Source organism: Mchenga conophoros, linkage group LG9 (genome assembly GCF_057382185.1).
Source record: "Mchenga conophoros isolate Kocher_MC1m ecotype Shallow Benthic linkage group LG9, M_conophoros_male_GT1.1, whole genome shotgun sequence".
NCBI classification, from domain to species: Eukaryota; Metazoa; Chordata; class Actinopteri; order Cichliformes; family Cichlidae; genus Mchenga; species Mchenga conophoros.
In genome coordinates, this window is record NC_140534.1 from 26,259,657 (window position 1) to 26,283,090 (window position 23,434).

The window sequence follows — 23,434 nt, forward strand, 5'->3', positions numbered from 1 at the left end:
CAGCCACTCGGCTGTTTTTTCGGCTGTGCGACGGTAAAACATTAAGATCAGCACGTTCCTTCAAATTGAAGCAAGAGAAGAAGCCCTGTTTTTTTAAAAGCTTTAAGTGTTCTACCACTTACTAAAGACCCCTACTTCCACACACACACACACACACACACACACACACACACACACACACACACACACACACACACACACACACAGGCAGCAGCGAGTACAACCAAACATGCTGATCGATTTGCCTGATGTTCTGGCTCAGAGCGCTCCTGGGAAAGACTGGCAGCCAACAAAAAAAAAGAAATAAAAAAACTGCTCTGGCTCATCCACATTGTATGATGGAGTGTTGGAGGGAACATTAAATCAATTGTGCTGCTCTTTAATAAGAACACCAGTTACTGTGTATGAAACAGATCCCAAATCATAATATTTATGCTATCAGATCTGAGGTTTCTGTCAACACAAAGCCACCCGTGGAAGCTGTGTCGAACTTTAAAGGCACAACTAAGAACACAGCAACGAATTTGATTTGCAGCTGTGTCAAAGCCACTGACGTGTTTTCACTAAGGTTAGCCATGGTATAAAACTGGGCTTTATGACATAAAAAAAAGCTGAAAGGGGAAAATTACAGAACTTCATGGGAATAAAGAAATAAAAAAATAAAATAAAATAAACAGCTCAAATAACTCCGTATTCCTTTCGCTGTTGCACTGTAGGGATCTTGATTGTTTCTGCAACAAAGTATCACGTTTCAAAAATATTAGAGGCTGCCATTTGTACCTTGCTCCTTTATTTGCCTGATTTGTTTCACAGTTTCCTTCAGGATTGCACATTTGTCAGGTTTGACATTGAAGTTGTCGATGTCGTTGAAGTTGGCGAAGATCAGCTCGGCGAGCTCTTCGATGTATTTGTTCTCGTGCTCGCGGTTACGCTTCTCGTTGCTCCGTTTGGGACTGCAGAGACAAAAACAGAAGGGTGAGAAACTGCACTGAGGACAGCAGTAACACAACACGGGCGATACAGATTGATGGCTAAAGGTTCAAGAGAGTGGAAGTGCATCAAACAGCTCCAGGGTAGCAAAGTCCATCCATCTATAAAACTACACCAGGGTTCCAGTGTCCACACATTTTTCCTGAGTAGGGCTGAAGAGGCCTCTCATTTTGAAAGCTGCCAAATGACAGCACACTGACAGTGCAATATATCTACTGAGGCATCGAGGAGAGTCAACACTAGTGTCAATTCATCCTTCTAGGAGCTTTCACGCTGCTAACATGGCACAAGGGTAAACCAATATTACACTTAGAGCCCGATTAAATATAGGATTTTTAACATTCTTGCCGACTTAAAAACTCTTTATTTCAATATGTCAGCCAATATTTTTCTCTTTCGTACACATGAAACAAACATTTCCCCCACATTGGATCTATATAGTTATTTATTTACGTTCTGATTTGCCAGACTCTGCTCAGTCAGCAGGTGGCTGTGTTTGTGATTGGGAAACTGAAGGGTGCCCTCTGGTCTACAAACTATTCAGCGTCAGTCAGCTGAAGGGTGTTTCTCTCGTCTTTTCCTTCATTAACAGTTATAAATGCAGATACCGATAGATTGGCAAATAGCTAATATAGGTCGATATTATCAGCCTGCTAATAAATCAGGTCTACTCCATTTATGTTACAATAGGTTAAAGAAAAATGTGTGCAGGAGATTGTGAACCGGACAACTTTGCAAAGTCGTTACTCATTTGTGTGGACCGACTAAAACTGGATCTGACCTTTAGTGCATGATAACTACTTTGCCCCACATTACATTTAACTGTACACAGCAAAAACTCGCAGAAATGTCAAAAACATAACTCCTAAAGGGACCAAATACCTGGGTCCAAGAAGTTCAGCAGAACATTCTTTGCGTTTCCGTGACTCTGCCCTGCCAGGGTCAGATGAGTTTTCGCCGACTCCACTCATCCTCAATGCATATCAGCGTCTGGAAAATGAACACAAAGAGGCACAAAAGAAGAGTTTTACATTTGAAAGAAATGCTTCAGCACTACAAGCATAGGCAGCTATATAATGTGAAGAACACCCATGCTGGCCTGTATACATGCCAACATCGGAATCTGCATACAACACACGCACACTCTACAATGTGCTGGGGGCACAGGCAGATCCACTCCAGGAGAAATGAGTGAAAATGGAGCAGAGAAAGAAATTCAATCATTTCTCTCTGATGGTGGAGCTCTCCCTAGAGAGACTGAAATGAGAACACAGCACCTTGCCCACAGCACCAGACTGCACGCTCAACCATGTACCAAGAAAAACCCATTTGTTACACAAAACCAAAGCAAAGCTGGCGCACATTAAGAGCAGAGTGGGTTTACAATGACAACATGTGTTCTTTGTTTAAGTGCCTCTGAGAATGCTTCACATTGGTTTGTAAGAGTCGCTTAAAATGTAAATGCAGGAATCATATCTTGTCTGTTCTCTCTGAACTTATGGAACAGACTGTAAGATTTTCAGTGAGTAAGAAATCATGTTGTGACCGTTTTGTGTTATCAGAACTGACAAGGAAGCTGAGACTTTGCTGAATTTGTCTCAAACCCTACATGCCAACACGTTTTGAATGCTGCTTTTACTCCAACCCTGAAAGCAACCATAGGCTGCCACTAAATGAAAGACAATCAATTATTGATCAGAGTAATGTCTTATTAATTACCACCTGATCTGAACATCTGATGGTGCCTAATGGACTTGGGTTTCAACATAAAAGGATATCCTTCTTTATAAAAAAAATGCATTAAAAAAACAACATTGCGTTGGCTCATGCAACATGATTAACTACACCTTTTTCTGCTTTCGGAGTTTGACAGAGCAAAGGAGGGGAGGTTAAAGGCAATTAAGACTAAGAAACAGGCAAACCTGGAGAAAGAAAATGGAAAAGTCTTTCCTCACTACAGTGCCCAAGATTGGGGCATGCTGTGTTGTTCTACGCTCTCAGCCACTCTAACCATGGAAACGGCTATGACATACACACACACGCCGCTTTACTGCTCAGCCATTACATAAGGAAGAACAGAGCAGAAAACAACACAATGTAGAGCAGAGTGGAAAGGAAAAGCTCGTCAGAAGCAGGCTAAACTAAAAGGAGAGAAAGTGACCATGCAAACTTGAGTCTGGCTCCCTCCTGGCCTGAAATGACCTACTTTAAGCTAATGGTAGGGTCTGTGCACAAATGGATGAAGCAGTCATGATTGGCCAGAGAGACAGAGGAGAATCTGAAGGGTAAAAGACATTCGGTTGACAAGCGACTTGAGCACTGTTGTTGGCCTGTACAGTGAATGAACAGAGCATGATACACAAACGTCACTGTGCATGTGCCCTTGTGTTACGCGCTTTCAAATGCCATTAGGCTGCTTTCATGCCGAGGCACTGTGCTGTTCACTGAATGTATAACAGTCTCTAAAAAGAGAGGTTACAACTTTTATTAATGACAACGGAAACAGGCAATTAAACCCTAATAGCTAAGTGGCACTCTCTGCTCCGATTGGCTGTGCCCTGGCTTTCAGGCACAAGTTACCATGGGAATTCTAGACCTGATTGGCTCCACCAGCCCCGCGAGGCCAGATATGATTGGTTGCTTCCGTCTCCTTGACATGGCAGTAATGATGGGTCATTGTACGTTGAGACAAATAAGAGAGACTGGATGTAGAAGGCACGTCTCAATGACACCAATACAGACAGCCAGACACCCTGGCAAGCAGGCTGGTAGGCCATTTTTGTTGCTGGGGGAGGGCTCTGATCTTCACATGGGCAAACTAGGAAAGGATTTCTAATCCTGGAAAATGCGCTGGTTCCCAGGGCAGCTATAAACAGCTGGGCACTGGTGTTCGTACTTACTATACGGGAGCTAAGATTTGACTTAATTATCAACATCACCCCCTCGGGAAGAGCTCCTCAAAGCTTAAATGCTCTTGGACACAGTAGGTATGAAGGAAGAGAATAGTGGCATGCTCCCCAAGTGTGTCTCTGGCATGATAAATTCTTATCCCCATCCCCCAGACCTGAAGTGATGTACACAATTATGATGACAGAGATCTCAGAGGTAACACAGAACATCACAGTTATAGTTCCAAATGCAGGGATGGCTATGCCTAACGACTCTGCCGTGATCCTTACCGACTTCCCATATGCATATGCTTTATTCAATTAAAAAAATAAATAAATACATAAATAAATAATTTACCACCATACTTGCATTTTGCTTGTAGCAGACTAGGTAGTAGCACGAGGGGAGAAGTGCAATTCAAAACAATTTAATTGGACTAAATGATATTTTAATGCAGGCTATGTTAAACTCTGCAATAACAGGGCTGATGAGACTCAACACAGATTAATGACCGCATAAGAGAGTAACCTCATTATGTAGGGGAGTGATTGGCATATTCTGGAAGGCATCTATCAAATGTTCAGTTCATCAAGCTGTCAGCTCATTTAGTTCATTAGTGCTGTAAGTTGAGACATATGGTCCATCACTCATTACAAGCTACCTTATGTTAGTCATACACAGTGTGACATCTGTGTAAGACCAAGCAGGTTTTGCCAAGATTCGCACAGTCACAATAAAAGAGAGCCGGGCCACTTCTAAACAAATATTCTTCACAAGCCAAAAGAGCTACAGAACTGACGGATAGTACCTCAGCTGGTCATACCACATGTCCACTGGAGTAAGAAAGTGAAATTGAAAAGAGAAGTGTGCCCATACACAAAATTTGGGCCTCTCCATGAACTCTTCCTACGCAATTAGGAGTTGCACAATCAAATTAGCACACATGTATGAGAATCAACAAATAAAAAACAAAATAGTGTTGTGGAATTTTACATAGCGATACTGTAACAATACACAGACACCAAATATTGGTATTTCATTAAATAAATGAAAATAGTCAGGGAATAGTAGCAACAAGAGGGCTTGACATTAAAATCAACCCCACAAAACCAAAAAAGACACCTCCTAATTCAGAGCAAGTTAATGAGTAAAAATTCATCAGCAATTTCCTTGCATCCACCAAACAAAAATTCATGGCTGCCTGGTCAGTGTACTGATTTTTTTTCCCCCCACATTTTGCCAATGACTACGAGCTGTGTTGACTAAATGTGTATTCGCGTTGCAACGATTGACTCCTACCAGGCAACCTGTGCAATCTTTCTGCAAAGAGTCGCGGCATGACTTGGACTGACTGCCACTGCACTCAGAGAGATGGCCACAGGTTTGCAAATAATACTGATTTATAAATGTAGACAACTGGTTGCTGGCTGTATTCTGGTCATATTCCTATAGAACGGGAAGGCTGATGAGCACAAATGTAATAATTAAATGTGAATTCCTATGTATGTAGACAGCAACATATGCGTTTTTGATGGGTTATCACAGCTAATTATTATATTATCAGATACATTTCCAAGTTGCATGTAATTGCCAACTTGACCCCATTCAGTTGCAGACTGATGGCAGACCAACTCCATGTTACATTAACATTCTGGTGATTCCCACATCTAATTATGATGTCATTATGTTGCCTAGCGGCCTCCTACCAATGGGTTAAAACCATCTATTTGTAGTTTATGTACCTATAGCACTTCATAATGGTTCATAACAATAAGACAATCTAAATCTCATTAAAAAAAAAATTGCTTTGCTATACAATGTCATTTTATGCTTTTTTTTTGTTGTTGCTCTTGACATTTGTCAACTATAAGGCATGGATCATAATCAAAATTAGATCATGAAATCCTCTTTAACATGTCAGTATACACTGGATTAACACAACCTTTTATACCAATTTTTCATTATACACTTCATAATAATGGATTGGATTTATATAGCGCTTTTCAAGGCACCCAAAGCGCTTCACAATTCCATTATTCATTCACTCTCACATTCACAGACTGGTGGAGGCAAGCTGTAGCCACAGCTGCCCTGGGGCAGACTGACAGAAAAAAAAAAAAAAGTACATAGTAAAAAAATTAATGTCAATATTGTGCCATCGGCCCCTCTGGCCAACACCAGTAGGCGGTAGGGTAAAGTGTCTTGACCAGGACGGAGAGCCCAGGGATCGAACCGGCGACCTGCCGGTTACAGATGCGCTTCCCAACCCCCAGCGCCACGGTTGCCACTTCATGTATAATGTCTTTCACTTTTCTCATTGTGATTAACTATATCAGTTTTCAAACAAGCCAAACAATACCGCATCATGGGGAGTGTAGTAGTAACTATGGTAGTAAGCAAGTCAGTTTTGTTTGTTTGTTTTTTTATATCATGAGGAAGACCATGCAACCATGACAAACATTAGCCTGTAGACTGTAAGAGACTATCTGGAATCAATTTGTTTAAAAGGGGGATGTCTTTTACATACTTTACAGCTGGCTGCAGCGGGCTGGGAGGAGAGAGAGAGGAGGGGAAAAAAAAAAAAAATCAATGGGAAAGTACAATTCCATATAACATGAAAATGCAGCCATTCCTGTTCTATACTTTTCAAATCCACTTTGAGAAATTCTCCTCAAGGGCACATGCAGTAGTTGCTGCACGTGTTGTGGTCTAGTGTCTTTCACAAACCCTCTGGCATGTGGTCGCCTGCAGACAGCCTTGCATGTACCATCTGATTACAGAACGTCACTCGTACACAAGCCGGCCATCACACACTGGCCATGGAAACTATAATGCCTGCATAATAATGCACTTGGAAATTATCCTGTGGTCACTGAGGTCCTCTAACACACGTTTCCATGCAGATTTTCCACAACTTGAAAGCTGTTAGGTCTCAGCTCATGTAAGTGCAGTAAACACTTACCCACTGCCCCAAATTGACACTTCATTACAGTTTTACATCTTTAGCGCATCTGTGTGGCTGATTCACAAGGCTGAATTAAAGGTCAGGTAATTAAACCTCTGTAACAGCCACACCCACTAGCATAGCAACACAACATTGATGACTTTCCAATAAAAGTATCCGATCAGTTTTAATCAGAATTATTGATTTTGTCAGAACTTAGACAGAAATGCAAATATGTAATGCTTCCCAGCGTATTAAAACACCAAAGTGTAAATAAAAATAAACCAAAAAATAAATGCAAGCAAAAAGCTGGAGAAATCAATTGACTTTGAAAGTACTCTGTGCACTTGAGGGAGGTGCTCATAGGTGAGTGTCATTGCTTATATCTTAGGTGTCACCTAAGTGCAGACTCTCCACAACGGACCTGGAGCCAACCAGTCTGGCGAGGATGGACTGAAGAGACAACGAGGGGCTGCTGCTAAGGTTGCCTCTGCTGCTTGAGGCAACCATCTTTCCTCTGATCAAACTCAGCTGCTTCAACCTTTACATGACATACACTATTAGATGGCAATGAGCACATCCACAGCACAAAACAGAATTTATCTGCATCTGTGAGGAGAGAATGGCACAATACAAAACACTTCACTTAAAGAATACACAGAAGCAGAGGAATTTGCTCTGCAGCGACTCAGCTGGGAAACAGTAAGATGAATAGATTAATGTGCAGTATCTCCACCTTTATGGGGTAATATGTGAGAAATCTTTTGAGCAATTTTAATAATTGAACTTTCATTCATGCACACAGAGAGGCTGGGAAAGAGCATTTTAATTCAGATAGGACTTTATAAACATTTACAACACCCTGAAGTAGGGCTGGGCGATATATTGCGTTTTTAAATATATCAATGTCTAAGGAGCTTGGAAAGAAAAGCGTCTGGACTTATTTGAGTTGCTTGAAGACGTTTCACTTGGGAGTTCCCCCCCAAAGATTTGGGGGGGGGATACTCCCACTGGGTTTAAATCTGGGACTCCCCACCATTTGACCTTAGAACTGAAGAAGCTTCTCGGATGAGAGGTGAAACGTCTTCAAGCAACTCAAAGAAGTCCAGACGCTTTTCTTTCCAAGCTCCTTAGACTACGATGACCTGGATGACTGAGAACCTTCACAGACATAAATATATCAATATATTTTTATGTGACAATATCGTTTATATAATGTTACTCTGCCTCGCCTTTCTCCTTCACTGAACACAACTTCCCCTCCCCCATCGCTTCACCTGCAGGCAACGACAAGATGGACACGGCAGCTATCAAAGAGGAGCTGGTCGGTAAAAAGAAAACATTTGGAGATTACGATTTTAGTGCTGTCAGCGTTAATCTCGTTAAAATGACGTTAACGCCATAACTGCTGTCAGGGTGTCAGTCACTCAGTAGAACTTGGGAACAGAGCAGCTGCAAAATCTGTCTTTGTTATTATGCTCAGCGTCTTTTAGTTTACATTTTGACTGCACAATTGCGAGCTTTTTGTTATGCACAAAACCAACATTGTTTTATTTTATTTATGGAGCATTATTGTTTAATAAATGCTGATAATTTATTTGAGTAATTTTTTTATGTACATCTACGCTCTATGATAATAAAAGTGCCCGTGTGAGATCTGGGACACAGCATGACTAAGAACTCTTTTTGCTCTTACTTTATGGCTTTAAAAAAAAAATATAATAATCGCGATATATATCGTATATCGCCATCCAACTAAAGAATATCCAGATATGAATTTTGGGCCATATCGCCCAGCCCTACCCTGATGTTTTTAGCTGTATTTCCAAACCGTTAACAATGCAACGGTTTCTGCTACCTTAAATGGGTTTGTAATACTCTTAACAGTATACAGCTCATATACCCACAAAAGGTGAACCAGGTTTAATGTGTGCCACCAAAGGGGGCCTTTAAAAAACACTGAATCACCCATTCTAGTCATACTATAATGATGGGGGAAAGGGATGCAACGCGGGGGGGGTGGGACTGTGTCTGATTGCCAAGAGGAGAGGGTATGTGCCAGTGTGCCATTCCTGTAATCATGTGGGTTAGCAGGGCTTTGATTATAGAGACACACCCAGTGATTCTGGAGCTCAGAGAGCTGGGCATGACTATGCATCAAACTGCATCAAAAGCTACTGGGGAATCGTTTGAAGTCTCCTGCACTATAATAATGAGAGCCCTTCCAGAAAGTGCAAAGCCTCTGTGGGGCACTGAACATTGTCTCGCTGGTGTGTAATCTCTCCTCAGTTGGCTCCTTGGTTCAACAGGCCCCCTGAGAGAGAAACGGAGAGCAAGAGTGCACCAATAAAGACTGCTTCTGGAGCGCTGCAACATGGTCCATTTATTTCCCACAAACTGAAGGGGAAATAGTGAAAGGGGAGGGGCACAGAGGACTCGTGGCTTCTCATTTTATGCTCTCGATATTTGCGATGGGTGAAAAGATGTGCAGAGAGTGCCAAAACACAAAGAAACATGACGGGATCATGTAAGATGGTATTAAAGACAAATGCGTTTGTCTTAAAAACAATATAAATATCAGCAAAATACCCAGTGGGGTGGGGTCTGCAGTGAACTGCTGACAGCTGCTATTACCTTAAACCAGATGTTGTGATATTAGGCTTGGGCTGAGAAAGAGGCAAAAAGAGATGGAGGGATGTATGTGGTGATGGATTTAGTGTTTTGGAGCAATATGACAATGGCGCTTGAGTGATGGGTATTTCCCTGTAGATATATTCCATGTAGAGGAATCAATGGTGAACTGTGATTACAATAATTCAGAGTCAGTAAATGAACAGAGGGGACAGCAACACAGCACGTTTTGTTTTGTCTTGGCTTTTGTTTTGTTTTTTCCCCATTTAAGAGAAGGTTTGCAGAGTGTAATGGCTTGTGTTTAGTGGTTCAAATGAGTGGTTCAAATCTGCAACAAAGGTTAACTTTCAGTTCTCTCCTCAAAAACATAATCACTTACCCACCTATACGCTTACCATGACATTTAAACAACCATTGTTATGAGGGTTAGCCAGTAAACAAAGTAAATTCTTTATTCAAATTACATGTGTCCAAAAAGTTAGACACAAACACACAAACAGACCACTGCTGATTAAATCAACAGAGAGGTAGGATATTTGCCTGCTACCAAGTCCCACTCAAGCATTTGTCCGCTCTAGAATCACTGCAAGGTAATGGCTCTAAAGTGCCCGGTCCCCATTTACTGAAAGCTGATCACGCTCATCAATCTTTTAACGCTGGCAGTCACTTCAGGATGTCGCAGGATGCGAAGCAGAGGTCTGTCGGTATAATAAGCACAGAGTGCTGGCTTCTGGCTGTCCGAGAAACACACAAGATTGGTCAGATAGGTGAAGTGAAGTGTCAGCTATCGAGGGATGGTGAAATTGATTAACTGGTATAAGTAAGCGACTCCCCACAACAATCCAGTCAACAATTCATCTGTGGCTGACAGCAATGCCAGAAAGGAGATTCAGATATCACTGCACAAATCCGATTACGGAAGAAGCTGGAAGTAGGGAAACTATGAGCTGATCTTTGACGTATCAGTTGCTTGATTATTTACTTGCAGCTGTATATGGCAGTACTAAAGGAATTACCACGGTTTCTACAAAGGTCAATAAAATGTAGCCTGATCTTCATCTAAACCACAACTGTAGAAATGCACTGATGAAAGTACTGAAAGTGCGTAAATCTCTGTTTTAATGAATCCCCCTAGAGTCAGGTGTTCCAATCAAGGAGATGCTACTGAAAGTGTGACTTGCAGAAGGTTCCCCTCCCTCTAGATTAAGCCATTTTTTATGTCATGTCTTAAGATTGAGGCACAATTCCCACCAACCGCTCAGAATTTTCAAATGATCTCAGAGGAAGTGGCATAAAATTTAAGAAAGGTTAGAAAAGCATTTCTAATTACTTTGGCATTCATGAAGTAAAAAAGACACCAAGAATGTCTACAAGTCATGTAGTCATCATTGTCATAGGAGTGGAACAAGTTTAAAAAGGATAAAATTCAGGTTTTTGAAAGGCCGAATTGAAGAGTACTGACCTTAACTGAACTAAGATGCTTTGGCAAGACAGAAAGGTCTATTCAATAAAAATAAAAAAAACACACAAACAAACAAAAAAAACAACAACCCCAAAACAAAACACTCAAATACTCAAGTATAAAAGGAACAGGAACAGTCTAAAATTCCTCCTAATAATTGTGCAATAAGTATCTGCAGGAAAGGAGTTACTAAAGTTAGAGTTTCATGTTAATAGTTTAGTCTGATTGTGTGTCTAAAACTATGACTTGGATGTAGATGAGAACAAAACAGAGCACTCCAACAGCTCAAACTTTATTTTGCAACTGTACTGTGCGGTGCTGAGAACTGCATACCATCTTTTTTTTTTTTTTTTTTTTTTTTTTAAAATATTCACTGTGCCACTGTGGATCAGCACGTGGCAGCGCATTCAAGCCACACAGACACACTTAGAGTGTAGCTACGTTAAACAAGTGCAGGCTGCATCAAAAATACAACAAAACTCAGAACATGAAGAAGAAAATCCAGTTTTAGCAACAGCAACCAAAACCATGCCATCTTATGCAAACTATTATGATGATGAATCCCCTCAGAAAATGGTGTAAGAACAGTGAGCAATACAATAATCCCAGGCCCCAACTGAAATGTAACCTTTAAAATAACAGAAACTTAGTAGTAGTAGTACTGGTTCCAAGAGTAAAACATTCTTTCCCATCCATCCATCCATCCATCTTCATCCGCTTTATCCGGGGCCGGGTCGCGGGGGCAGCAGCCTAAGCAAAGAGGCCCAGACCTCCCTCTCCCCAGCCACCTCCTCCAGCTTATCCGGGGGAATACCAAGGCGTTCCCAGGCCAGCCGAGAGATATAATCTCTCCAGCGTGTCCTGGGTCTGCCCCGGGGCCTCCTCCCGGTGGGACATGCTTGGAACACCTCACCCAGGAGGCGCCCAGGGGGCATCCTTGTCAGATGCCCGAACCACCTCAGCTGGCTCCTTTCGATGTGGAGCAGCAGCTGCTCTACTCTGAGCCCCTCCCGGATGGCCGAACTTCTCACCCCATCTCTAAGGGAGAGGCCAGCCACCCTTCGGAGGAAGCTCATTTCTGTCGCTTGTATCCGCGATCTCGTTCTTTCGGTCACTACCCACAGCTCGTGGCCATAGGTGAGGGTAGGGACGTAGACCGACCGGTAAATTGAGAGCTTCGCTTTTACACTCAGCTCCCTCTTCACCACGACGGACCGGTGCAGCGTCCGCATTACTGCAGCTGCAGCCCCAATCCGTCTGTCGATCTCCGGCTCCCTTCTCCCATCACTCGCGAACAAGACCCCGAGATACTTGAACTCCTCCACTTGGGGCAGGAACTCATCCCCGACCCGGAGTGGGCACTCCACCCTTTTCCGGCTGAGAATCATGGCCTCAGATTTGGAGGTGCTGATCCTCATTCCCGCTGCTTCACACTCGGCTGCGAACCGTTCCAGTGCGAGCTGGAGGCCCTCACCCGATGAAGCCAACAGAACCACATCATCTGCAAAAATCAGAGATGAGATTCTGAGGCCACCAAAGCGAAAGCCCTCCGCCACTTGGCTGCGCCTAGAAATTCTGTCCATAAAAATTATGAACAGAACCGGAGACAAAGGGCAGCCCTGGCGGAGCCCATCACCCACCGGGAACGAGTCCGACTTATTGCCGGCAATGCGAACCAAGCTCTTGCAATGGTTGTATAGGGATCGAATGGCCCGTAGCAATGGGCCAGACACTCCATATTCCCGCAACACCTCCCACAGGACACCCCGAGGGACACAGGCGAATGCCTTCTCCAAGTCCACAAAACACATGTAGACTGGTTGGGCAAACTCCCATGCACCCTCAAGTATCCTGGAGAGGATAAAGAGCTGGTCCAGTGTTCCGCGACCAGGACGAAAACCGCATTGTTCCTCCTGTATCCGAGGTTCGACTAATGGACGAACTCTCCTTTCCAGCACCCTGGCATAGACTTTCCCAGGGAGGCTGAGGAGTGTGATCCCCCTGTAGTTGGAACACACCCTCCGGTCCCACTTCTTAAAGATGGGGACCACCACCCCGGTCTGCCAGTCCACAGGTACTGCCCCTGATCTCCACGCAACATTGCAGAGGCGTGTCAACCAGGACAGCCCTACAACGTCCAGAGCCTTCAGGAACTCGGGGCGGACCTCATCAACATCAACATTCTCTCCCCTCACACACAAAATGGTTGAAAAGGTCTCTCACTTGCAAGAACAGCTGAATCTGGACACTGTTAAGCCTTTAAAGCCGGTCGGAGCGGGCACGCTCCGTTTTGCAGAACTATTTTTAAATCCCACATAGAACCGGAACCATGTAAGCTAGCGCAATAGTTTTTTTTGCATATGAAACCGGAGGAGTTGTACTTACATCTTATGCCATCAGCTTGTCCTAGGTCACGGTTTCCTTCCACATATAGCTTTGCAAAAATTGCATAAAAAGTGCTTGCAGGAACAAAAACATAATATTCCAGAAACACGCTTTGCCGATCCGATCAGCTGTTCGTAAAACTTCCTACATTGAAATAGACGTCAGCGCGAACGATCGCATGTCCGACATGTCCTGCCCGAAACTGGAAGTGACGTCATTTTCACGGAAAATGTCGTTTTTTTTACTTGTAGGCCTTAAAAGCCCATACTGATGTTTTTAAAAGTTATGTTTGACTTTATGCTTTTCTGAATAGTTTCTGGGATGCTTAGAACTCAAATTGCACTGCTTTAAATAGTTTATTTTGATGCACATGCTGTTTTTTTGCAAATTTGCATCATAGGTTTGTTTTTTCTGCAGTATTTAATAATTGGTGTATCTCAAAAATAAAACTATGAAGACACTCAAAATAAATTTCCTGTTGTTGTAAACTATTTTTTGCAACTTTTTTGTATTTAAAGTTTTGAGGGATAAACCCATTAAATTTCTCCAAGTAGAAGTATATGTAAAAAAACAAAAAACAAAAACGATTTTCAATTTTTTTATAGTTTATTGCACTTTTTTGCAATTTATGTAGTTACTATGGACTTAATGCATGCATATAATTAAAATTGGGCTATAATGGTTGTATTGATGTATAGCAACTTGAAATGCTCCCAAAAAATGGCACTACAGCATGTAAAAATATAAAGTAAGCTCTGGCGGACTTGGTTCTATGCTAGGTCTTAAAGGGTTAAACACAAAGAAAGGGGTCAGGCAAGAGCTGTGGTAGATCAGGAGAGACGGTTAAGAAGGCCTCGATCTCCCAGTAATATCTGCATCAGGCAGACTGATCCCTCCAAAGGGAGCTCTAACCTGTAACGAAAATCTTCACTGTGTAGCTGCTCCTCTCTTAAAACTACAAAACTGATCTAAGAAGCTGGAGATAATAGAACACATGAACAAGGTGCTGAAGAAGACATGCAAGATTGTTTTCAGACAAGCTTGAAGACAAATCTAAACTCCCCCCCTCCATAACTTATTAAGGATTGAAGAAAAAAAAAGAAGGTTTGAGCCTTGCATCATCAGTACATCTGGTCTCTCTGTGTTTGGAGAGGAGTGCTTATTTGCCATGTTGCACAGCAGAGTTGCGTTAAACAAGAATTGGCTTTGGCTTTGCTTCTCACCTTGGCTTCAGTCCAGAGAGTCCCTCAGGCCATTGCTGCAAGACGTTAATGCTAGGAAACCTTTATGCATCATCCACTTCTCCCTGATGAAAGAAATAACAGCAGAATTGGGGTCCACAGTCCACAGTGTGAATCAGCACAACTCAGGACAAAAATAAATTAAATCTGTAACTGTGGTATATTAGAACATGTTCTAAGTCAATAATGCAACATCTGCATGTTGTAAAGTGAAGACATATCACGAAGCAGAAAGCCTGGCCTTATTTTCTTGCAACTGTAGCATTAACAGTTTACATTAAGTTAGTGTGAAACTGCAAGTTAGTCGTCTGCAGTCTTATAATATCCTTGGGGATTGTGAAGCCTATTACATCGTGGAAGACAGTGAGCACCTTTTTAATCATGGCATACAATTAATTAGATCCAGAAAAAAAGGTTTCAATTTTAAATGATATTCCCACTTGGGTAATTATAAAATGCAATGGTAACTTTAAAAAGGACTCTGCCAAGTTATTTGGCTACACTGGGGGGTGGGGGGGTGGGGAGTAAATGAAAGGCTTCAGTAGCCTCACGCAGTCGTCCTTCTGCATGAAGGTGCCAAGTGAGTCAGCCGAAGGAATTCACTCATGTGATGTCATGTGCTGACATAAGAGTAAACTGATTCCTCTCGTGAACGCTACACAACTGCACGGCTAGAAGCCATGTGGAAAGGTGATATTTGGCATTCTCAACTGCTGCACACGACACACTTCAATACCTGGCATCTAAGAGGAGTCAGGGAAGGGTTACCAAATACTTTAAAGACAAAAATAAATTAACAATTACTGTCAATCTGCACGAATTAGCTCACATGTCTGGAAAAACTGCTACAGTCAATTTCATTTAAAGAAAAATGTCAGTATTACTGTATTTATCAGCTCCACCTTTCATTTCCTCTTTCTAGTGGCTCTTAGTTTTCATCCTCTGGAGGAATTTTCACTAATGCGATCACATGCGAACTCACAAAAAACCCTTAATCTGTGGGCTGAGCGCGAAAACACTATAGAGTTGCTTTAACATTAATATTCTGTACATGCTCAACTGGATCAATACATGTCAGAAGCTATAATCAAAAATAAAATGGATCTCACGGATCTGTTGTTTGGATCATGAGGAGTTATTGCTATGATGCACCACAGGGGGGAAAAGGGTGGGTTACGAGTAATGCTGAAGCATCCTTCCCATTACATCACTTTAACTGGCAGGTAGCATCTCTCCAATCTCATCTAACAATATCAATAGTTCCTGTGACACAGGGAACCCGGTGGTGACATTACCGGTGTCATCGCAGACTAGGATCAAGAGTCATAGCAGAAATATGCAAGACACAAGCATACAAATTATGTAATTAAAACTGAGCAGAGCTGCCCCTAAGAAAAAGGCGGCGTCCCTTTAGATCCATGGAACCTTCATGTTGTGATTGCAAAAACAACAACAACAAAAAACCAAACACACACACACACACACACACACAACACTGTCAAGCCAAGCTACCACTGTGCTTAAGCCGCAACATTAACTGAGTTATGTACTAACATTTATCCAGTAAGACACAGACACACAAAAGACGCTTGCTACTAAAAAGGCCACAAAACCTCAGTACTAGAAGTCACAAAGTTGCAGACTCACTAACAGTGCTGGTCACACAAACCTCAAAACCTGTCACTGCGCTCTGTATGGCCTCAGTCCAACCATCTGTTGGCATTTAGAAAGAGGTCAAAGATCATGAGGTCAGAAGTTCAGGTTCCCCTTAAACAGACTTCAGCCAATTAAACAGTTAACTGATAAAAGACAGTTTCATTATACGCAGCAAAAATCCCAGCTGAATGAAAGAGAAGCTACAAACTATGAGGGAACTATGAACTACTATTTTATCAATAGCGTTTACTTCCAGGTTTACACAGCTATAAGGTGGAATCAAATGTGTGCGTGAGACTTGCACTCCACTCTCTGATATGACACATCAGATGGAGAGCTGATGCTGCTATGTGGATCTCACTAAATCAGGGACTACAATCACCCACTACATTTTTAGTTAGTGAAGTTGGGAGTCGACCACACTGGAAGAGGGGCTTACTAGAGAGGCAGCATGTTACCGCTGTGTTATATCCTGACATTAGTTTGCTCTGCTGTGATGCATACTCTGCCACAGGCTCTTCAGATATGCTATTCAAGACCTAATCAGCATTTCTAAGGAGCCAGTTATGGTGTACTTTACATTTGGCTTGTAGTGCTCATTATCCATGTAGATAAGTGCGGTGCTAATTGACAAGATAAGATAAGACGAGATAAAATTCCCTTTATTAGTCCTGGGGTTGGGAAATCATTACGGCAGAAAAATGAAGAGTACAGGAATAAAATAAATAGATATTGTTATTGTTAGTGTGTTCCTTGATTTTTGGTGCCCACTTAGGGCTGTGCGATATGAACAAAATCTCATATCCCGATATAACAATTCTATCGTCCCGACAACAATATAAATCACAAAAATGTAACATTTTCTGTAATCTCGGGCAGCTCGACTTGCGGGAAGTGTTTCCAGCTGCGCATCGTGTACCTGGAGTCGAGTGTTTTAACCGATGCATGAAACTATACATTTTTAGACATAAGTTGTAACGGCCGCCGTTTTCTTTTTGAGTATTTATTACATGGCGTGCTGCGGGGAAAAGCCTATTCTAACGTTTGAGTCTAAGGTTTATTTTTTTAGCACCTGGCGGCTCTTTTTTACTTCTCATCCGTAAATAATCTGCTGTCTATGCACACAGCAACAGATATATGATTATCGACAACTTGTCACAGTTAGTTTCTGTACTATCAGAAACAGATTGCATGTAATTGCCAACTTGATCCCATTTAATCGCAGACTGACAGCAGTCTGACTCTGTCTTACGGTAACATTTATAACAGGTTTTAGTGTCCATGTTGCTTTTTTTCAGCAGTATCATGATAATATTGTATTGTTGAACCTTAACAGCAAGACAGACTATTGAACATTGCACAGTTTGAAAACTATTGTACTCAGAGATATATCAGACCTCAGACAAGCCTTAGTTCATAGCCTTAGTTTGTAGGAACCGGGTCATGATTCCTGGAAAGACATTGCTGTTAAGTGACAAATGTATTTTTTTGGCACATTGAGTACCACAAGGCAAGTGCCATCAAGTTCCATAGGGCAGAGGGCAGAAATTTCTAAAGCCAAAACTGGGTACCCCACACCAAAGCAATTTTGATTGGTAACATTTTTGCTCTGGTTGATGCCGTTATCTAAAGCCAAAACTTAGTAGTTGCAATCCCTTACTGCTTACTGTTCATTTTGAGTCAAAGACTTTGTCATTGAGGCTGGGCTAAACAATGCTACAAAGCCAGCCAATCAGGTTTTCATTGGACAAAGGGTAGATAGTTCATGACCATAAGAGCCAGGTCACACAAGGGTTAAGCACCAATGGAGCTATAGCTATGTGCCTTCTGAATAGGGCACTAATGGCCATCAATTTAATTAAAAAATAAAAATAAAAATAAACAAAAAAGGTTGATGCCTATCCTCATGGAAATACCTGGCCGTTAAGTCCTTTAAGCCATTGTGATGTCAAGATATGGTCAAGACACTGTGGTAAAAAGAAAGGCAAAGGAGAAACTGCAAGGTGTACAGCATTTTGCCAAACTGAGATTTCCTACGATCTTGAATAGTTGTGATGATGATGATGATGATGCTGATGGCGAGTGCTAGCTAAACAGAATCAGCCTGAGGTGTTGGGTTGAGATCTAGTGACCGCAAACGCAAAGAGCATTCACATACTTATTTAAACACCGAGTCCCCCCCTCATATCTTATGAAGTGGGACATTGTCACCATTGGATACCATTCTTATCAGGAAATAAATGTGTCATCGTAGGATGATGATAATCATTCTGAACAACTTGTACAGATTTTCATTTACTGCTACAAAGAATACAAGCAGCAAGCACAGAAGGGGAGAGAAGGAAAGAGCCTGCTATCTAAACTATTTGACTAAAAATTCAGTGATTTTTAATCCAGTGATCAGTGAGATCAGCATATACAGAGATACGCTCATTAATAATTCAAAAGACTGGTGCAGATGAAGCCCGGTGTTTGGTGCACTTACATATGTTGCTCAAATAGCAACAGCTAGCACCTTCAACTGTGACCTCACTGGGAGTAAACGCAAATGTATAACGACCGTAATGACATTAATAACGTGTGATGTGAAAGGTGAGTCACAGTGACAAGAGGAAGCACATGGATACATGTGTGTGTGTAGCTAAAAGAGCCACGGGAACACGAGGTTGAGAAAGGGTGTGAACAGAAAGAATAATCTGTGGCCAATTGTATCAAATTTTAGGATGATCTGGAACTTGTCTTGTGACTTCTCTATATATCGACTGCATATCTGTGTGTGTGTGCGTGGGGGTGGGTCTGCCATCTTTTATTGGTTGTCACAGTTTGTAAGGAATTAGTTCCCATGGCGCCTGAAGCTGTACAGTGGAAGCAGAATCAGGATAAGGCTCCATGTTAGCGGGGGGGGGGAGGGGAGGGGGGGGGCAGATCAGCTGACACAACTATGTCACTTTCTCAGCCAAAGACTGAGACAATGTGACAGGCTAACAGTCACTGCAAACACACACAAAGACTGATGAATCTGCAAAAGGCTTAAATAAACGTGCTTCAGTTTTTAGTTCTATGACAGTAGCAAGGATAGGGAAACGGTTCCAAATGCTGTCTTCTGCTTCACGCTACACTGTAAGCATGAGCCCGGTAATCATCTGTGAAGCATGTTTAGGGGGATGACTTTAAACCTCAGCATTACCTGATTAAGACAACTGCTGTTGCTCTGATAGTGGAACATGTAATTGGACAAGACAGACTAAAGACCTACGCAAAGCACCCTTCTCTTCCTCTCTCACCATTCCTTCCATTTACACTGTATCCCACTGAAACACTTGTATATGCCAGGTCAAGTAGACCCTAACCTATTTGACCTACACTTGGCAAAGCACACACTGACTATCTCAGTGGAAATTACTAACAGGAAGCAGTCAGTAGTAGCTGAGTTGGTAGCACCACTGCCTCACAGCAAGAAGGTCCTGGTTTCAAATGCAAGCATGGTTATCCTCAAACTTGTGTAAATGTCATGCACTAACTTAGTGTCCAGGTGGCGGGGAAAAACCCACACAAAAGATTCTTGATCTCAACAGTTTCACTTCCTGGTTTCATAATTTGCCAAAAAAAAAAAAAAAGAAAGAAAAAAAAAACCCCACACACAATCATCTAACACAACAGTAATTCATACTTTTCAAAACATAGAGATGCTTAGAGATGGACAAATAGAAAAGCCAGGGCTTAAGTTCCTTAAACTTGCCTTGTGATTGCTGGGGGGTTACATATTCCTTATTGGGCACACATTGGATGTTAGGCTCTAAACGGCTTGAAAAGACTGAAGATCTGGATCACTTAAACTCTGGTGTCATGTTTTCTGAAGAACTGAAGCACAAATTAAATCTAAATTGAAAAGATTATAAATGAAAATAGCTTAGAAGTTTTAGTAGGTGCGATTTTCTGCCCCTGCAGTTCAACTTGTGTGTTCAGAGGTGCTCTTCTGCAAATCTTGGTTGCATGTAACCAGTGGTTGTTGAGTTACTGCTGCCTTGCTATCAGCTTGAAGCAGTCTGACCATTCACCACTGACCTCTGGCATCAAAGCAGCATTTTAACCCAGAGAACTGCCACTCACTGGATTTTTTCTCTTTTTAGACCATTCGTTGTAAACCCTAGAGATGGTTGTGTGGGGAAAATACCAGTAGATCAGCAGTTTCTGAAATACTCAGAGCAGCCCATCTGGCAACAACAACCATGCCACGTTCAAAGTCACTTAAAACACCCTCCTCCTCCATCCTGATGCCCAGTTTGAACTTCAGCAGGTCTTGTCGACGATGTCTACGTAGCGTTTTACTGCGTTTGGCCTCATTCCAAAATGTTTTTTTCTGTGACTTCAAAAGAATTTTAACTAGACCTAACAATACCTTTCAGTCCTTATTAGTGCGCATTTATCTAGTGCATAATGGTTTTATACCTTTAGTGCACATGGCTATTGTGCACTAGATAAATGTTGCCCAGCTTGTACCTGAAAGAATAACAAACTAACAGATAAAAGCATTTGGAAATTATTGTAGACTCCAAATGTTTAGGATAGTTTAAATCAAGCCGAGAACAGCAAGAGTAGCTGTTTGTCATGGGTTATGTAGTTCTTCTTTAATTGATTTTTATTTCTTTTAGAATTTTGTTTACTATAATTGCCTTTTTATCTCTGAGGAAAGACTTTATGGACTGCCATGAGTGAAACTGTTGGAGGCATTTCTTGTCTTTTTTGTCTCTGTTGGTTAATTTCTTAAATAACCAAAGAAAAAGTAAGTACATTTTTGATTTAAAAAAATGGAATGAGAAAAAAAGAAGTTGAAGTGCCAGGCAACTTTCCAAACATTAGTGATATATTATTTAAATATTCAGTTTATGAGGATACGAAATTATTTCCTGTCAGCACTGCTTTTAATACCAAAGAAAGCTCTCCCCACTAGAAGAGTTGTTAAATTAAGATACTGTCAGTTGGCTTCCACGGCGTAGCATCAGTGCTCAGCCTCTCCTGTGTAATCTCCTCTCCAGCGAGGGCCTTTGTTTTGAACTCCACTGCCAGATGAGATGGGAGGGAGTTTTGTTTTGACAGCCCACATCTTCAGGTGCCAAAACCACAAATCTCTAGAGTTCAGGCATGAATGGTAGCACGTTAACATGCAAACAAACACATGCACACTCACATACAAACACGAGCGACAAATATCTGACAGTTCTGACAGGAAAGAAAACATTTTATTAAGTTATTAAGCATTTGAATGCTTGCACATGTGAATTTCAATTACTATTTTTTTTTTTTTTGCTTAAATCCGGACTAGAGATTTTTGTGAAAAACAGGCACTTAAATGTTATAAAATTCGCAAAAACAAAACCAGGTTCCAGCTTAAGGCCACTATAAGAGCTGGCCTTTAAGGATGTGTGTGGGCTTTAACTGCACCTTGGTTTTTTGACGTAGGAATTGGATGGGTTAAGGTTACCAAACAGCTAACCCAAACCAGGCATTTATCCTACAAGCAAGTTGCATCTCTTTAGCCTAAAATTGTTCTCGTCTGTATCTTAGGTGGTAAAACTCCACTGTTTACCAAAATCAAATGTCAGAGCCACACTTTTGCATGGTGGTATGCATGCATACTTTCAGTACTCTGAACAAAGACTTAAGTTTACATCTCTAAGGCTGTCAGCCTCGCTGTCAGTATTTGCATGATGTGAGCCTGTTAAACTTAACATCTAGAAAAAAAAGATGGTTTTGTGTAAAAAAAAAAAAAAAAACACTCATAAGTGAAACATCACAGAGGAAAAACTCAACATACGTGTTGCTTTATTTTTACTACTCTCTCCTTCCGCATGTAGTAGATTTAGATTGAGAGCTGAAATAATTTGAGCAGTCAGACAAATTTTTTGACTATGCTCAAACCCATCTGCTGTTTGGTCTCATCACAAGCTCTCTTCTACATTCAACAACAACAAAAAATAAATCTTTCAATTTTTACTTTACACTTATCATAATCGAAGCAGATTAGTTCAGCAAATTCTTGTTAATTATTTCCTCAATTATATAAAAGCCCAACAGCTGAAGTGCTGTTGTTATTTGGTTACAGTACTTCTGCTTTATACCTAAACTCTAGTCCAGATTGAAAACACAGGTTGGCTAAGGAGATTCCCATGCCCACGGAAAGCAGTAAAGACAAAGCACGCAAAACCACATTATAGGTCACTGACGAAACGCTGCTGAGTCAGCAGAAAGAGGTCGACAGAGAGATGAGAGAGATGGGAGGGTTAGGAGAAACCGCACTGGTCAGAGTTTGACTCTCACAATGTGCACAGAAGTGAAAAGCCTGAAACTCAATCCCCGCATTCCTCTGGCTTTATGACAAGCGGGTGAGAAATGCTGCTGCTCTGCACATCATTCCCTGCCACCCTAGCTCGGCCTGTGATGGCGGTGGAAGTGCGGCGTTTACCTCTGTCCTAGAACAAGAGTGAATGCATGGCTTTCTCAAGACCAATTCACACTGCATATTTTTGGACCACCCACCCAACTCCAGCAGGCAGCTTGCTCAATCCAAGTTTTCTCTCCCTCCTTCAGTGCCAAGGATTCCATCCTGGGCAGTGGGAAAGATGCCAACCACATGCTAGCACCCAGAGCCACAAACACATTGTGGCAGAGGAAAAAGGCAATTCACCCACTCACACAAATTAAGACAGCATACTCAAAGACCCTTATCTACAACTCACTACATCCTGTCATGCATCAAATTAGAAAACGCCAAGCTCCCTTTATCATAAAGCTCTCCATGAATGTCTATTTATTTAGACATTTAGTTTTATTTAAGTAATCTTTCCATTACACTAGCGATGACTGTGGAAGGAGCTCCTCTAAAATAATAATGAGCACCTTACACATTGTTAGATCTACAGTATTGTACAGCTGAGCCATACCAGGTTAACAAACAAAAGGGCAAACAGCAGCAGAAGAACAGCCACACAGACATGTGACCTCTGCTGTCTCCTCTGGTAAAGCCAAACAGGCTAAGGGCACCTTCTTCTCAATAAGCAGTAGATATCACAATATCATTTAGCTTAAGAGATCAATATGCACTTTGCTGTGGCTGACCTACATAAGTGGAGGAGCGCAGAATGTTGAAATCATTGGATTGTCTGTGAGCATCACCATCCCGAGAGGCCTGGTGGAGTCTCCATGGGAGTAGGGCATGAGTCAATCTTTGTGTGTTGA

The 23,434-nt window shown here is 41.8% G+C and overlaps 1 protein-coding gene across 7 annotated transcripts in view; it reads right to left on the bottom strand.

Annotated features, from left to right (window-relative positions):
* ncoa2 (nuclear receptor coactivator 2) overlaps positions 1 to 23,434 on the bottom strand; it is a 61,363-nt gene that overhangs the window by 29,069 nt on the left and 8,860 nt on the right. For 6 of the 7 annotated variants that reach the window (XM_085287259.1, XM_085287256.1, XM_085287263.1 and 3 more), the window contains exons 2-4: positions 14,525 to 14,607; positions 1,873 to 1,980; positions 781 to 953 (exon numbers count right to left, since the gene is read on the bottom strand). In XM_085287259.1, the coding sequence (XP_085143385.1) occupies positions 781 to 953; positions 1,873 to 1,961 (262 nt within the window). In that variant the 5' untranslated portion in view covers positions 1,962 to 1,980; positions 14,525 to 14,607. The remainder of the gene's footprint in view (positions 1 to 780; positions 954 to 1,872; positions 1,981 to 14,524; positions 14,608 to 23,434) is intronic. The other variant, XM_085287258.1, reaches the window with a different exon arrangement.